This window comes from Crocuta crocuta, unplaced genomic scaffold, assembly GCF_008692635.1.
Source record: "Crocuta crocuta isolate KB4526 unplaced genomic scaffold, BGI_CrCroc_1.0 scaffold139, whole genome shotgun sequence".
Taxonomy (NCBI): Eukaryota; Metazoa; Chordata; class Mammalia; order Carnivora; family Hyaenidae; genus Crocuta; species Crocuta crocuta.
In genome coordinates this window covers 5,689,268-5,705,968 of record NW_027533258.1, presented here as the reverse complement: position 1 = coordinate 5,705,968, position 16,701 = coordinate 5,689,268, and the positions used below count along the sequence as shown (strand labels likewise).

The 16,701-nt window shown below is 46.8% G+C and overlaps 1 protein-coding gene across 1 annotated transcript in view; it reads left to right on the top strand.

Moving 5' to 3' along the window:
* Positions 1 to 1,835: 1,835 nt before the first annotated feature.
* ARHGAP44 (Rho GTPase activating protein 44) overlaps positions 1,836 to 16,701 on the top strand; it is a 75,961-nt gene continuing 61,095 nt past the window's right edge. Inside the window, exons 1-5 of the mRNA XM_077746716.1 lie at positions 1,836 to 1,840; positions 2,153 to 2,192; positions 3,036 to 3,125; positions 7,137 to 7,151; positions 13,952 to 14,028. Coding sequence (XP_077602842.1) covers positions 1,836 to 1,840; positions 2,153 to 2,192; positions 3,036 to 3,125; positions 7,137 to 7,151; positions 13,952 to 14,028 — 227 coding nt within the window. The remainder of the gene's footprint in view (positions 1,841 to 2,152; positions 2,193 to 3,035; positions 3,126 to 7,136; positions 7,152 to 13,951; positions 14,029 to 16,701) is intronic.

The window sequence follows — 16,701 nt, the reverse complement described above, 5'->3', positions numbered from 1 at the left end:
AACTGTGAGAATGTGACCTGAGCTGAAGTCACCCACCAACTGACTGAGCCACCCAGGTGCCTCCTATCCACCAGGGTTTTTAAACTTAGATTATTACAGTTTCCAACTTTAAAATTTTTCTTTTGTTCTTTTTTATATCTTTCTTCTGTTCTGAGACTTTGTATTATTTTTTTACTCATTTCACACACGTTCATACATGCTCATCAAAGCATTTTTGTGGTGAATGCTTTAAAGTCTTTGTCAGATAATTCAAACATCTCTGTCATTCTGCTCTTGGCATTTATTGATCGCCTTCATTCAACTTGGGATCTTTCTGGTTCTTGGTAGAATGATTTTTTACTGATATTCAGTTATTGTGTTATATGATGAGATTCTGGGTTTTATCTAAACCTTCTCTATTAGCTCATATCGTCTAATATCATTCCAGCAGGGAAAGGGAGAATTCTGCTTTGTTCCTGCTGGGTGGAAATAGAAGTCCTGATTCCCCACTTGGCCAGCATGGGCTCCCACACCCCTCATTACTGCCGGTGAGAGTGGGAATTCTGGCTCCCCATTAGGCCTTCATGGATGCCTCCCTGGCTGGGGGTGGCTCGTTATTGATCCCCACTAGGCTTCCATTGATGCCCTCCAGAGGATGGTTTTGACTGCTAGATGGTGGTCAAAGTCTGGACTCCCCTGAGCCTCCTGATAACACCACGTTCCCAGGGAAGGACATGGATGCTTTGTCACCTCAAGGTGAAGGTGTGGATGTGTGGACCGCTCGTATGGTTTCCGTTGATATGGCCCAGGGTGACAAATGTCCCAGCTCCGGACTCAAATGTCTCTGATGCTGCACTGGCCAAGAGGAATTGGAGGATTGGGTGCTTTGTTACAGCCTGGCAAGGGCAAAAGACTAGGTGCCCTTCCCCGTGTTGGCTGGTGTGGGCAGCATAGGACAACATTTTTTCCTTCCGTAGCATTTGATTGGAGGGAGCAGTTATTATCTGTGAACATTTTCCATCTCGCTAAGCTGCTGCTTTCCTGATCCTACAGAGACCTGGCTTTTGTTGGACCTGTTTTGTCTACACTCACTGATATTTCAGTTCACACCCTCTAAAGGTCCAAGTGTGCAGTATATGAAGCAAAAACCCCATATTTCACCCCATGCCATTCGTTGGGTCTGGCAGTCACTTGCCAGTCTACCTTCTGTCCACCTTGCAAAGCCTTCTGTTTTAAACACAAAGCCCCAGAGTTTGGGTTCTAGTTAGTAAGGGGAAATGAGTGAAATGCGTTCACTCCGCCTTCCCAAAAGTGGAAGTCCTGATGCTAATATTTCAGTGTATCATCAGTCCTTCAATATTTCCTACACACGTTACCATCTTTGATAATTCTCGTCATTGAAGTGTTCAGGCTCTCCCTCTGTCCTGCTTTCTTCCTCTGTACCTTAGTGTTGATGATCTGTTTCATGTGAATTTGCAGTTCATACATGTGAGTGTAAGAAGGAGACAGACAGATGACAGAGAACACACCCATGGGAGAGAAATCATTGACCAAACCTTATCTATGACAATAAATTAGGAATCCTTTGCGCCAAAGAAGGATGTGACGCAGGGGTTGCTAAGAGGTCAGGACCACTTCAGCCAGTGTCAGGTTCTTTCTCCAGATGTGTTAATTTCAGGGTCAAGCCCGGCCCCCTGAATTTCGGGGGGGGAGGGGGCAGGTGCCTAACACTCATGGCCAGATCTCAATGGTTGCATTTGCGTTTATCACTAGGAATCCACGTTTTCTCCTTGTTTGCTATGTATCGATTCCTGGTCAGATTTCTGTTACTTTCTCTTGCTTGTGTTGGGGAGACCATGGGGTACGGGTTGGGGAATGTGCTCAATGCTGTTACTTAAAAAACAAGAATGTCTGGAAGGACAGAAATGGTTTTGCTGTCCTTCACCCCAGGTCCAGACCCGTAATAGAGGAGTCTTCAGAGGATCTTATTGGCCAGAGTATTTAAGGTGCCCAGTAAATGCCAGTATCGTCTGTGTTTTCTCTTGCGAGAAATGCCTGCTACTAATGTGTGCTTTTCTAGTCTCACCATGAGGGAGTGGGGAATAAGTAGGAGACTATGTTCTTATTTTATTTTATTTTTTTTTACTGATCTATTTCTCAATTTTCTCTTTAGGGCAGAAAAGACTGAAGTTCTGAGCGAAGACCTTCTTCAGGTAAGGTTGTCACGGGCTCCTAGCAAATAGACACAAAATACATCTTCCCATTAAAATGGAGTCCTTCCCAGTGCCATTTATTTATTTTTTTTTAATGTTTTATTTATTTCTGAGAGAGAGAGAGAGAGAGAGCATGAACAGGGGAGAGTCAGAGAGAGAGGGAGACACAGAATCAGAAACAGGTTCCAGGCTCTGAGCCATCAGCACAGAACCCAATGTGGGGCTCAAACCCACGAACCGTAAGATCATGACCTGAGCTGAAGTCGGATGCTTAACCGATTGAGCCACCCAGGCGCCCCCCCCCAGTGCCATTTAAATCGCTCATACTGTTTCTCATGCAGTCTGTTTAGACATGGCTTCTTTCCCTTTATATTACTTTATTTGTTCTTAATGTACATTTAGCTTTTTTTTTTTTTTTTGAGAGACAGAGCATGAGCAGGGGAGGGGCGGAGAGAGAGAGGGAGACACAGAGTCTAAAGCAGCTCCAGGCTCTGAGCCGTCAGCACAGAGCCCAACACAGGGCTTGAACCCACAGAGCGCGGGATCATGACGTAGGCCAAAGTCGGAGGTTTAACCGACTGAGCTCCCTGGGCGCCCCTCTGTTATTAATTTAAATGCCGGTTTAGGTAAGAGTTTTCAGGAGACCTGGCTGTCGCTTCCCCATGGGGTCAGCAGTCTCTTCTACAGCTCCTCCCCCGCCCCCCGCCGTCTAAGGCGTTGGGTGTTGAATCTCAGCAGGGCTGGTCTCTGCACAGACACGGGGCCGGCTCTTCTCCCGTGATGCCCTGGGTGGATGGCCCTGTTCTCCTGACCTTGCCCTCGCCTCCGCTGCTCTCTCGGCAGGTGGAGAAGCGCCTGGAGCTGGTGAAGCAGGTCTCCCACAGCACGCACAAGAAGCTCACTGCATGTCTGCAGGGCCAGCAAGGCGCCGANATCCGAGGACAGGGGTCCGGCTCCTGGGGCTGTTGGGTGTGCCTGTGTCTCTACGGCCATTTCTGTGTCCGAGAGTCGCCCTGCGCTGTGTTTCTTGGTGCCATGGCCCCCTTTCCAGCTCTTCCTGACCTTGAACCCTGCCTGAAGCATCATCCCCCAGCCTCAGCAGGCAAGACCCCGGCCCTCTGCCCCTCTCTCTGTTTTCCCCATGCGAGAGCAACCAGGGAGTGCGTGGGACTCCACAATTAGGGAAGCACTAAGCTCAGTCTTCTCTCTGCTTCAGCTCACTCCCAGGCTCCCTGTGCCCCTGGAGTCGCTGAAGATCTCATGGGAAAGATCTTACTGTGGTGTCAGGGATTGTGGGTTCCCGTAAAGACCCTCATGAAAATAATTTTCCCTATAATGAAACCTTTATTTATTTATACTTACTTATTTATTTATAAATGTTTATTTTTGAGAGAGAGACACACACACAGAATACAAGTGGGGGAGAGGCACAGAGAGAGGGAGACACAGAATCCGAAGCACGATGCGGGGTCTGAGCTGTCAGCACAGAGCCCGATGCGAGGCTGGAACTCGTGAACCGGGAGATCATGACCTGAGCCGAAGTCGGACACTCAGTGGACTGAGCCACCCAGGCGCTCCTATTTATTGATTTTTTTAACGTTCATTTATTTATTTTGCGAGAGACAGAGACAGCACGAATGGAGAAGGGGCAGAGAGGTTGAGAGAGAGAGGATCCCAAGCAGGCACTGCACTATCAGCACAGAGCCCGACATGGGGCTTGAACTCATGAAACTGTGAGATCGTGACCTGAGCCGAAACCAAGAGTCAGAGGCTTAATGGACTGAGCCACCCAGCCTCCCCTTCCTGTAAGGGAAGGTTCATGGAAGGTTAATAAAGCTTAATGAAATCTTTAAAGCGACCCTGACCAATGAAGGTACCTAATGTCTCTGCATGTAACCGACCTTAGTAATAAGAGGCATTGCATGTTGTGACTTGGTTGAACAGTCCGTGCTGGAACCCGTCATCTCTGACTTCTGTCCTGACCTCCTCCCCGCCCGCAGCTCCACCAAAGATTAAAATAAACTCTCAGAGGGGCGCCTGGGTGGCTCAGTCGGTTAAGCGTCCGACTTCGGCTCAGGTCATTATCTTGTGGTTCGTTAGTTCGAGCCCCGCGTGGGACGGACAGATCGCAGCCTGGAGCCTCTCTCTCTGTGTCTCCCTCTCTCTCTGCCCTTCCCCCACTGGTGCTCTGTCATTCTTTGTCTCTCTCTCTCTCCCAAAAATAAACATTTAAAAAAATGAAAAATAAATAAACATTTAAAAGAAAAAGAAAAAAAGGAATTGAGTTACCCTGGCAGAGATGTGGTCCCTCCAAGGTCGGCAAGGCACCAGATGTCAAAGCCTCAGATAACAACACATAGACGACATAGTTAACACACTGATTAATTGTGACTCCCACAGAAGGGCCCTTCCTGATGACCTAACAAGGTTGTCTGAGGCAGTGGGTCCCGAGGTGCATTCATCAGCTCTGGGCCAGCATTTCTGCAGTGTTCTCGCTCCTCCTAGCGGTAACATGGCTGCTGTGGCCCCAGGCATCGCGTCTCCGCGGAACCCTGTCAGAGGCAAAACGCGTGAGGGTGGGAAGGAGGATGAACCGTCTTTGCATGCTTGTTTTTGTTTTGTTTCCACTGGGGAGGAGAAAAGCCTTTCCCAAAAGACTTTCTTTTATGTCTCCCTGGCTGCAGTGGAGTCTGGGGTGGGGCGGGGGGGATATGTGTTGGAGAGAAATGGCTTTGCCTTGGCCGGCTGTGATTCACTAGCTGGGATACGGGTGATCGGGCTGCTCTTGGCGGGGAGGGCACACAGTGGCCGTTGTCAGGCCCTGAGTATTACAGTGATCACTATACAAATTGGACAGATTGGGTCAGGGTTAGGGTTAGGGTCAACCATCTGGTTGACCTGGAGGAAGTCTGGGCTGGAGGCTAGGTGCTCAAGTACATACAGGTCAGTGATTTCACGGCACAGATTTCAAGCATCTGATTTTCAGTCATTGATTTCTTGAGCTGATCAAGCCTTTTCGTGTCCTTCTACGACCAAATATATGATCTGGCGGAAAAGAAAGTCAAAGAGCTGTTTTAAATATTTAACATTCTCAGACCGGCTGGGAAAAAATGTCCAAGACCGTGACTCACTCAGATCCATTTTTCCAGTTTTTTTCCTCAAGTAACACGTCAAGGGGTTTAATAGGAGCTGTGGCACTGATTAATTGCCTCATCCTGAAATATGTGCTCAGATCTCTGAGATTATTAGCTAAGGAGATGTGTCACGATCCAAGGAATGGGCAAAAAGAAAAGGGATTAAAAGTGAGAAACTTAAAAAAAATAGAAGAGAACGGGGAAAATCGGGGGTGAAGAAAGTAATGAGCAAACACTAAATGAAGACAGGTGGGTGTTCAGAGAGGGCTGAGATGTAAATACAGAGAACAGATTGATGGAGGCCAGAGGGGAGGCGGTGGAGGGGAGAGGGAGGTCCAGGCTTCCAGTGATGGAATGACTAAGTCACGGGGATGTAAGGCACAGCCTGGGGAGTACAGTCAGTGGTGTTGTAATAGGATCGTATGGTGACAGATGGTGTGCAGAGAGAGCGTGCCTGTGTCTAGAGTTGTCGAGTCGCTACATTGTGAATCTGAAACTCATGTAACATTGCGTGTCATCTACACTTCCGTAAAAAGGGGGGAGGGGGGTCAAGCGATGGTCCTTCTCGGAGGGAGTAAGGCCAGTGGAAATGAGCGGTGGAGTCCTAGAGTTTCAGGATGGGAAGGGACTTTATCCAGGCAGGTGGGCAGCTTTTTATTGGAGCCATGGCAGATTGTGGCTATTAGTCACTTTATTTATTTTTTTAGTGTTCATTTATTTTGAGAGAGCAGGGAAGGGACAGAGAGAGAGAGAATCCCAAGAAGGCTCCATGCTGTCAGCCCAGAGCCTGACATGGGGCTTGATCTTACGACTGAGATCATGACCTGAGCTGAAAAAGTCGGATGCTTAATCCATTGAGCCACCCAGGCATCCCATTATTTGTCACTTCTTTTTAAACAAGGTCATGAGGAAGGGCGGAAATGGTGGGGGAAAGGGAGAGAAGCAAACCATGAGAGACTCTTGAATGCTGACAAAAACTGAGGACTGATGGATGTGGGGGGAGGGGGGAGGGGCATGGAGGAGGACACTTGGGGGGATGAGCACTGAGTGTTATGTGGAAACTAATGTGACAATAAACTATTAAAAAAAAAAATAAACAAGGTCATGAGTTCTTTTTTTTTTTTTTGAGAGAGAGAGAGAGAGCGAGCACGAGCAGGGGAGGGGCAGAGAGAGAGGGAGACACAGAATCCGAAGCAGCTCCAGTCTCTGAGCTGTCATCACGGAGCCCGACGTGGGGCTCGAACTCATGAACCGCGAGATCATGACCTGAGCCAAAGTCAGACGCTCAACCGACTGAGCCCCCCAGGTGCCCCCAAGCTCATTAGTTCTTAGCAGTTTGGTAGTTGCCAACCCTACAGCCTTTCCCTGAAGGCTGGGGCTGGGTATCACATGGGAGCAGGTGGAGAAGTGGAGTTTGGTTGGCATTGTCTCAGTGACCAGGATTATTCAGTGGGTATTGGGCAAATAAACCAGATTCTTCATGTAGGACAGAGAATAGAAAAGATATGAATGAGGCCGCCATTTTGCTTCCAGTAGTCCAGGCTGACAGGTGGTTAATTCATCAGTTTCTGAGACCATCAGTATAATGAAAATGATTGGCTTTTCACTGTCCTGTGTCTCTTCTTGGGCATTCCCGTTCAACAGGCACAGTGTTAGCAGGAATCCTTCTTCACTCACTGTATACTTGGGAAGGGCCACGTCTGCCACGTGAGGCTGCACGTATGCCGAGTGCTCAGCAAAGCCCGCGGGACCCCTGTCCTCTGGAGGCTCACGGTCTTCCAGGGAAGCACCCATTCCATGGAGTCATTACTCAGATAAGGCTTCAGTGCTAAGAAGAGCTCACTAGGAATTGAGTAGTAGAGGGTTTCTGTGAGGAAGTGGCCTTTAAGGACAGCAGATGGTCGTGGCACCAAAAGAAGTCAAGGTCCTTGTAGGACAGGGGACGATATGCAGAGTTATCAGAGTCAGGATGGAGGCAGGGACATTTTTGAGAAACATGAAGGGATCCTAGAGTATGGACAATGACAGAGAAGGGCGGGGATGGTACAGTGGGGACCCCATCTCACCTTGTAGGCTGTGGTAAAGATTTGGACTTGATCCGTAAGAGCAGTGGGAAGCCAGTGCTTTAATCAGGAGTGGCAGAGTCTGATTTATTGGCAGTTGTGTGAAAAATAGGTAAGTGGGGCAGGGGCTATGGTGGAAGTAAGAGACAGACAAATATGGGAGCGATCTAGGGGAGATACACCAGGATCAGGGAAGATGGAGAGAAATTGGCGGATATGGTAGATCTACCATGTAGAGCATCCAGTTCTTGAATGGACGTGGGGGTTTGAAGAGTGGAGAGGGCTTTCAAGGTGTCTCTGGCTTGAGCGACTCTTGACTTTATAAGTTTTGATGAGATCACCTGAGAGATAAATGGTCTTGAGTTAAGAGCCCCAGGAGCTGCAGGATTTTAAGCCCTACTGGTGGACAATCTAGCAAAGAAGGTGGAACAGTCAAAAATGGTACAGGAAAACCACCACCTTCCCCCATCTGACTCCCAGATGCTCCCAGACCCTCTTCTCTTTCCACACCCCAACTTTCGGAAGGGCCCACTGAGCTTCCTCCAAACACTTCGGTATTCGCCACCCCGGTCCATGCAGGCATCATCTCTGGCCTGAACCCAGCCATTCCTGATGGGTCCCCGACTCGCCACTCCGAAGCCACCCTCTTTATAATCCATTCTCTACAACCGAGATCAGATGGTGCCACTGTCCTGCTTCAGTCCCACCAAAGGCTTCCCAGTGTAGAATAACATTGAAGCTCCTCGCCCTGGCCCTTGGGCCCTCATGATGCGCCTCCGCACGCATCTCTGAGCTCAGACCTTGTTCCCACCCGCTGTCGTCACTGTCCCAACGGCACTGACCCATCATGGAACATGGGCACACCCGCAACTTTTTTATTTTTTGGTTCTCAGCTCAGGGCTTGCCTTTGCACCTAACGTGTTTGTTCCCTTCCTCCTCCAATCACATTGCCCCATTTTATTTCCTTCATCGTGCGTAGTATTATCATCTGAAATCATCTCGATCTTTCCCCTCCACTGATACGTGAGTTCCACGCTAGCCGTGATCTTGCCCGTCCATCACGACTGCATTTTTAATGCCTAGAACGGGGCCTGCCACAGGGTAGGCAATGCTAAAAATACATCTGTGTCATGGGCTGATGGCCCAGGAGTATTTTCGGCACAGAACCTGCCTGATGTGTCAGCAAGCCAGTTTGAATCTTTCCTGTTCTCTCCAGAAGCAATTTAGCATCCTGATTTTAAGCTCTGGACGCTAACTGCCTAAGATTGAAGCCCAGGTCCACAGCTTCCTGATTATACCTGACCTTGGCCATGTCAGTTAGCCCTGTATAGTTTGCCTTCTTCATCTGGTAAGAACAGTAAGGAATTTCTATCCAGTAATGCTGCTTGGGAGCTCAGTGAGGTAATAACTTGCGAATGCCCAGCACGGCGCTTTAACATAAGTAAATATTAGAGAGGTGCACCCTGCTGCCATATTGGGGCCCCACCGTTCAGCTGAAATGACCATTGGGAAGTACTGAGCCCTGAGCAGCCTGCCTGGGCTGTGTCTTTGGGGGAGTAAACCCAGGAGAGCTAGCTGCCTGGGCTTGCCATCCGCAATTGCCAGGACTCAAGGGTACGGGTGGATATGTTGGGGAAACAGAGTGCATATTAGGATTAGACTTTTTGTCTCTGAGTCATCCTACGAAGTGTTGTTGATTGTTCCTGAGATAATTTGAGAGAGAACAGTCCTCTCAGAAAAGTCAGATTGATGACTTCCAGACCCCGGAACATTCTGTCTTCCCTACGCTTAATTCTTAAGGTTCTTTCAGTCTTCTAGAATTGGGGGAATGTTTATTTTATTTTATTTTTTAATGTTTATTTTTTGAAAGAGAGACATGGAATGTAAGTAGGGGAGGTACAGAGAGAGAGAGGGAAGCATAGAATCTAAAGCAGGTTGGAGGCTCTGAGCTGCCAGCACAGAGCCCAATGCGGGGCTCAAACCCACAAACGATGAGTGTCCCCTTTTGTCTGATATAGGCATGGTCTTCGTCAGATTTCAGAGAAGGATTCTGAATAGCTGAGGTCCTGCCCTAAAGGCACGGGGTCATGGACTTGAGGCCCTTCAGCACAAACCAGAACGGATCAATAACCATGATTGTTCTATCTGCAGTCAGGACAGAGCATCTCCGCTGGTGGGTTATTGGGATATTTTAGGACTTTACATATTGAAGACCTCTCTCTTTAAACTAGGTTTCTCCATCTCAGCATTCTCGATGTTTTGGGCCACGTAATTCTTTATTTCAGGGACCTGTCCTGAGCATGGTAGGATGTTGAGCAGCATCCCTGGCCTCTATCCATTAGACACCAGAAGTGTCCCCCATGTTGTGAAAAGTGAGAGTGTGTCCACGCAATGCCAAAGCTCCCAAACGGGCACAATGACTCCTGATTAAGAACTAAAACTATAAGTGCGTCTGTGAGCATATATTACATTTGCTTCACTCTTTTATCCTTTAACTACCTTAGACACTTTTTTAAAATGTGCTTTAAATAACTTTTTTTAAAAGGTGATATTGGGGGGGGGGTGCCTGGGGGGCTCAGTCGGTAAAGCGTCCATCTTCGGCTCAGGTCCTGATCTCTCGGTCCGTGAGTTCGAGCCCCACGTTGGGCTCTGTGCTGACAGCTCAGAGCCTGGAGCCTGCTTCGGATTCTGTGTCTCCCTCTCTCTCTGCCCCTCCCCTGCTCACATTCTGTCTCTCTCTGTCTCTCAAAAAATAAATAAATGTTTGGGGCACCTGGGTGGCTTAGTCGGTTGAGCGTCCGACTTTCGCTTAGGTCATGATCTCGCGGTTCGTGGGTTCGAGCCCCGCGTCGGGCTCTGTGCTGACTGCCAGCTCAGAGCCTGGAGCCTGCTTCGGATTCTGTGTCTCCCTCTCTCTCTGACCCTCCCCTGCTCACGCTGTCTGTCTCTCTCTCCTAGAAATAAATAAAACATAAAAAAAAATTTTTTTTAATTAATAAAATAAATGTTAAAAAAATTTTAAAACGTGATGTGGGAATACATGCTCTCATAACATACTCTTTGCTGCACCTTTCGTGACTTTGTAGGACAGCTAGAAAGTGCTGTTTAAATTCGGATGTGTTAATACTGAGTTGCCGGTCTAGTTTTTACCGAAAAGAATGTCCCATTTTATTTGAAGTGTTGGGTAATGATTTTGTCCCCCAAGTGAAAGGCACCTGACCTCACTGGAATGGACGTGTCTAAGCGCAGTGAGACAGATAAATGTCAGACCCAAGGATGGCCTTGTTCACACAGGTGTGTTGGGATTTCCCTCCCTGGATTTACCTCAGGACCCACATGAACTTCCATGTCGCCCTGGGGATTTGACCTTCTTTCCCATGTCTTCCCCAGGGATACTTTTGGGCTTGTGGATCTCCTGGGGTCCTCAAGCCAGATTCCTAAATTCAAGTGATGGAGCCCTAAAAACTTGATTTCCTGCTTGATCCCATTTACAAGCCATTCGGATTTGTCTATCTCAGGATTGAGTTTTTTACTTTTTATTTTTTTAATTAAATTTTTAAAAAAATTTTATGTGCTATTTTAAATTTTTAGTTATTTTATTTTATTAATTTAATTCAATTTTTTATTTTTTAAATTAAAAACATTTTTTATTTTGTGTATTTTTAATTTTTAATTTATTTTATTTTTAAAATTTATTTTAATTTTTATTACATTTTATTTATTTTATTTTATTTTATTTTTTATTTTATTTTTTTTAGAGAAAAAAGCTTAAGCAGGCTCTGTGCTCAGGGCAGAGTCCAACTCAGGGCTCGATCTCACAACCCTGGGATCATGACCTGAACCGAAATCAAGAGTCGAGTCCTTAACTGACTGAGCCCCCCAGGCACCCCATGGACTGAGTTATTTTAATCCGACCATGCTCTTAAATCCTCCAGTGATCACCAGACGCCCTTAGAGTAAGACCCACGTGCTGCCTGTGGAGGACAGGGCCCTCCATCACCTGGCCTCGGCTTTATGCCCCACCCCCTCCCTGTGGCCCAGCTGCAGTGGCCTCCTCGGGGACCCTAGGCCAGCATATTAGTTCTACCTCAGGGCCTTTGCACATGTAGTTCCCTCTACCTGCACCGTTCTTTCTAAAATCTTTTTGAGGCATGGCCCACTCTTTTTCCCACGTGGCTTGTATCTTAAATGCCACCCTTGGGGCGCCTGGGTGGCTTAGTCGGTTAAGCGTCCGACTTTCGCTTAGGTCATGATCTCGCGGTTCGTGGGTTCGAGCCCCGCGTCGGGCTCTGTGCTGACTGCCAGCTCGGAGCCTGGAGCCTGCTTCAGTCTGTGACTCCTTCCCTCTCTGATCCTCCCCTGCTCACGCTCTCTCTCTCTCTCTCTCTCTCTCTCCTGGAAATAAATAAAACATTTAAAAAAAAAAATGCCACCCTTTCTGAGAGGTCTTCCTGCATCATGGCTCCACACGCCACCATGTCCAATTTCTGTTGTCCTGATTTCTGTTTTCCACACCACTTCCAACTATTTGAAATGATCCCTGTTACGCTGTGCGTTTACTGGTTGTTCCTCTGCACTAGAGGATAAGTGTCGTGAGAGTAGCTGCGATCTTTGTGCCGTAACTAACACAGGAGGCGCTGGGCTGTGTCAGTCGAGCTGTTTTCCGGTTGAAGAGCCCCCTGTGTAGCATAGTGGGCCGGAAGATCTGAGGATATGCTAGTGGTTATTTATTTACTTATTTATTTTGGAAAGAGAGGAGGGGAGTAGAGGAGGGGCAGAGAAGAGAGAGAGAATCTCAGACTCCACACTCACTATGGAGCCCAACATGGGGCTCGGTCTCATGACCCTGGGATCATGACCTGAGCTGATATCAAGAGTCAGATGCTCAACCGACTGAGCCACCCAGCCGCCCCTATGCCGGCAGCTCCCGGCTTGTGGTTTTCTGTGTGTGTTGGCCGGTTCAGGCTCAGTGAGCAGAGAGCTGGTCAGTACTTACTAGTAAGGAGGGAATGGGTCGGGCTACACTACTGTGGATTTGCCGAAGTGGGATATTTTATACAAATAGAATCAAACGATACGCGCCCCACCTCTGGCTTATTCCACTTAGCACGAAGTTTCCAGGGTTTGTCTGTGTTCACGGTGTTTGTCAGTGCCTCGTTCCTTTTTATGGCTGAATACTATTCCCTTGTGCGATTATATCGCTTTTTATCGATCCGTTGGTCGGATGATGGACGATCAGCCCTTTGCGCCTTTCGGTTGTTGTGATTCATGCTGCTGTTCTCAGGCATGCACATGCGGGTTGTTGTTGTTGACCATCTGTTTTTAATTACTTTGAGTGGAATTGAACAGAATTGCCAGGTCGTGTGGTAATTTTGTGTCATTTATTGAAATGCTGCCACACGCTCGTGAAGTACTGCCCCATTTAACATTTCCACCCCAGGGCATGAGGAAACTCGATTCTCCACCTGCTCACCTGTGGTCCCCACGCCCATCGATACTTAGTTTCTGGTTGTTATATTGCTGTTGCCATCCTAGTGCGTATGAGGTAGTATCTCATTGTGGCTTGGCTTCGATGTGAATTTCCTTTGTAACTAATGACGCCAAGTGTCTGTCCTGTGTTCAAAGCCATTTTCTGTCTTCTTTGGAGGGTGCCTTTGTTTTTCTGCTTCCTTTCTTTGCACTGACCCTCTATGTGAACACTTTTCTCTCTCCCTCTTGACCATAAGCTGCCTCATGAATAAAATGGAGCTACGGTACTTCTCTGGGGAGAGACTGACCTTTGGAAATTAAAGCTTTGTTCAAGTCTTTGTTAACATAAGTCTCAAATCTTGTCTTTTTTTTTTTCTTGCTGTTATCCTACTTTATTTTTTAGAGAAAGCGAGCAGGGGAGGGGCAGAGAGAGAGGTTCCCAAGCAGGCTTCAGGCTCAGGCTCCACGCTCAGCCTAAAGCAGGTCTCCAATTCCCAACCATGAGTTCATGACCTGGGCTGAAATCAAGTTAGACAATTAACTGACTGAGCCACCCAACTGCCCGTATCTCATTGTATTTTAAAATGTAGCCTGTAAACCGTAGGCTTATTCTCCAAATTGGCACATTTTTTTTATTTTTTAAATCTCCTAAAAAAATTTTTTTAATGCTTATTATTGATGAGAAATATAGAGCGTTAGCAGGAAAGGGGCAGAAAGAGAGGGAGACACAGAATTGGAAGCAGGCTCCAGGCTCTGAGCTGTCAGCACAGAGCCCCACATGGGACTCAAACTCATGAACCGTGAGATCGTGACCTGAGCCAAAGTCGGATGCTCAACCAACCAAGCCACCCAGGTGCCTCCCAAATTGGGACATTTAATTCTGTTTTGATTTTCTGAATTTTGACCTCTCCAAGTCTAATTTGTTCTTAAATGCTATGAATGTTTAGGTTCTAAACGTGTTTCAAGGTCAGTTCGCATCTTAACTAATACAACATCGAGGCGGGAATTTGACTTTCCACTGTTTTACGGTAGGCAGGTGACTGATGAAGTGGTTTCATTACAACGATGTTATTGTTATTGTTTTCCTTTGCAGAAAAAGTTGCCTTTGACAACCCTGGCTCAGTGCTTGATGGAGGGGTCGGCTATCCTGGGGGATGACACACTTCTCGGGTAAGTGACACCACGCACGTGCGGGTTTGTACCAAATCTAGGTAAGCCCCCATCTGTGAGAAGTGGACCAGAACTTCTCAGGGATGCGCTGAGGACACTTAAAATCAGGCTGGGGCTTGGGCAGGAAGAAGGAAGAGTTTGGCAATGAGAAGAATCAAGCACCCAGGTGCCGAAGTCACATCGTCTGTGCGGAGAGGCCACTCCCAGTGTGTGTGTGGTGGGACATTAGCATAAACACAGTACACTGTGGAAGGGCTCAAGCAGAAACAAATGGAAAGCTCTCCACGTCAGATGTCAAAAATTACCCGATTCCGAGAACGACGCTGGCTGACTTTGAGCTCACGTTAAAAACAAACTAAAAATAGAATCGTCATGAGGGGAATCAGCGGGTACCATCAGCAGGTGAATCAGTTCCCTACGAACTAATAACAATAGGATAATAGGAAGGAAAGTATGAAATAATATATGTCAATATGAAGTCGCTGTTCTTAACATGAAGCTGAAAAATTAAGGGCAGTGCTGGCTCTAGCGGTCCACACCCAGAAATCGGAACAGTAGACCCCAGCATGGCCCCCGGGCATGGGTAACACGCAGCTGTGTGGAATACGCCCTATTTTTAAGGAAAAAAAGGGGTTTTTTTGGAACTTTTGTGTATGGTAACAAATGTTAACTAGACTTCTCGTGCTCCTTTCACAATGGATACAAAATATTGAATCATTGGGTCCTGCACCCAAAGGTAATATAACATCATGTTGTGATTATATTGTATCCCTCAATTAAAATGTAAGGACATTTATATTGTATGCCTCAGTTAAAACGTAAAGACAAAATAGTCCTTGACGAAAGAATCAAGTGGTATTTAAAAAAAAAAAAAGGAATAGAATCAAAGAAAAACCAAATAGAACTCTTTAGAATTCAAATCATACTTCATATGATTCAAAAACATGAGGCAAGCTACTGGCGAGGATGCGAGAAAGAAGGAAGCCTTGTGCACTGTTAGTGGGAACGCGAGCAGGTGCAGCCTCTGTGGAAGACAGGATGGAGGTTCCGCAAAAAATTAAAAATAGAATGACTCTACGATCCAGTCATTGTGCCACTGGGTATTTACCCGAAGAAAGCAAAAACACGAAATCCAAAGCTTATATGCACTTGTGTTTATTGAAGCGTTATTTACTCTAGCAAGAATTTGGAAGGGGCCCAAGTGTCCATTTGTTGATAAATGGATGGATAAAGAAGGTGTGTGTGTGTGTGTGTGTGTGTGTGTATTTATATATGATGGAATATTACTCAGCCATAGTAAAGAGTGAGTTGTTGCCACTTGTGATAATGGATGGACTTAGAGGGTCTTATGCTAAGCGAAATAAATCAGACAGACTGAGAAAGACAAATAGTATATGATTTCGTTTACATGTAGTCTCAAAAAAACCAAAAAAACAAAAAATGCAGAAACAGACCTATAAATACAGAGAACAGACTGATGGCTGCCCAGAGGAGAGAGGGGAAGTGAGTGCCAGACTTTTCACTTATGAAATCAGGCACGGAAGGGAAAAGTGCAGCATAGGGAATTAAAAAAAAAAAAAAAAAAAAAAAAAGGAGGGGGCGCCTGCGTGGCTCAGTCAGTTAAACGTCTGACTCTTGATTTTAGCCCAGGTCACAATCTCACAGTTTATGAGTTCAAGCCTTGCATCGAACTCCATGCTGATAGCTCAGAGCCTGGAGCCTACTTGGGATTCTGTGTCCCTCTCTCTCTGCCCTTCCCCTGCTCATTCTCTCTCTCTCTCAAAATAAATAAGGAAACAAAAAAGATTTTAAAAAATATAGGGAAAATAAAGATAGTGAATTGCAGGTAAAGATTTAGCTACTTGCGTAACTCACTGAAAGAACTAGATAAGGCGTGTGAAACGGATTATGTCCAGGAGGAAGGGATGAAATGTAAGGAGCGAGGCGGCATAAAAAATTTAGTGAGTGTGGGTAGGGGGAGAAAACAGTTCTTTTCTACCTACTGAGAGGTTCCTTCAGTGGGGCCTGCAAATTAAACTGACAAGAATTAGATCACCAGATGTACGCATACACCTTTAGTAACAGGTGCTGGTGTTACACATGGCAGAGCTCCGTGATGAGCAGCTCAAAGGCCGGTTAGAACTCGGGCTTGTATAGCACTTTTTACATAAAATGATAATGTTGAAGAAAGTGACAAGGCAAAGGAGAAGAAATTTGAGTTCGTAGGGTGGCCGGTTATTGAAAGGCAAATGGAAGATGCGGGCCGTTATGTTTATTATGTAGGTTCCGGTGGTGCCCTCTGGCTGATAAGACTCAAGAGTTGTCACGGGTGATTGACTTCTGTCCTTCCTGGTGGGGAGTAAGACACCTTTACGGCTTGTGTGTCCTGCTTCTAGGCACAGAGGGGGAGGGCAGAGAGGTCTTGTATCTATTTCTTCTCGATTGCCTTCAGCTAAAAATAATCCTTACACCCAGGTGGCATTTTGGGGGCGACATATTCTGTTAACCTTCAGCGTAAAGAAATATAAATAAGCATGGAGGGGCGCCTGGGTGGCTCAGTCGGCTGAGCGTCCAGCTTTGGCTCAGATTCGTGATCTCGCAGTTCATGAGTTCGAGCCCCGCATCAGGCTCTCTGCTGTCAGCGCAGAGCCCACTTCAGATCCTCTGCCACCC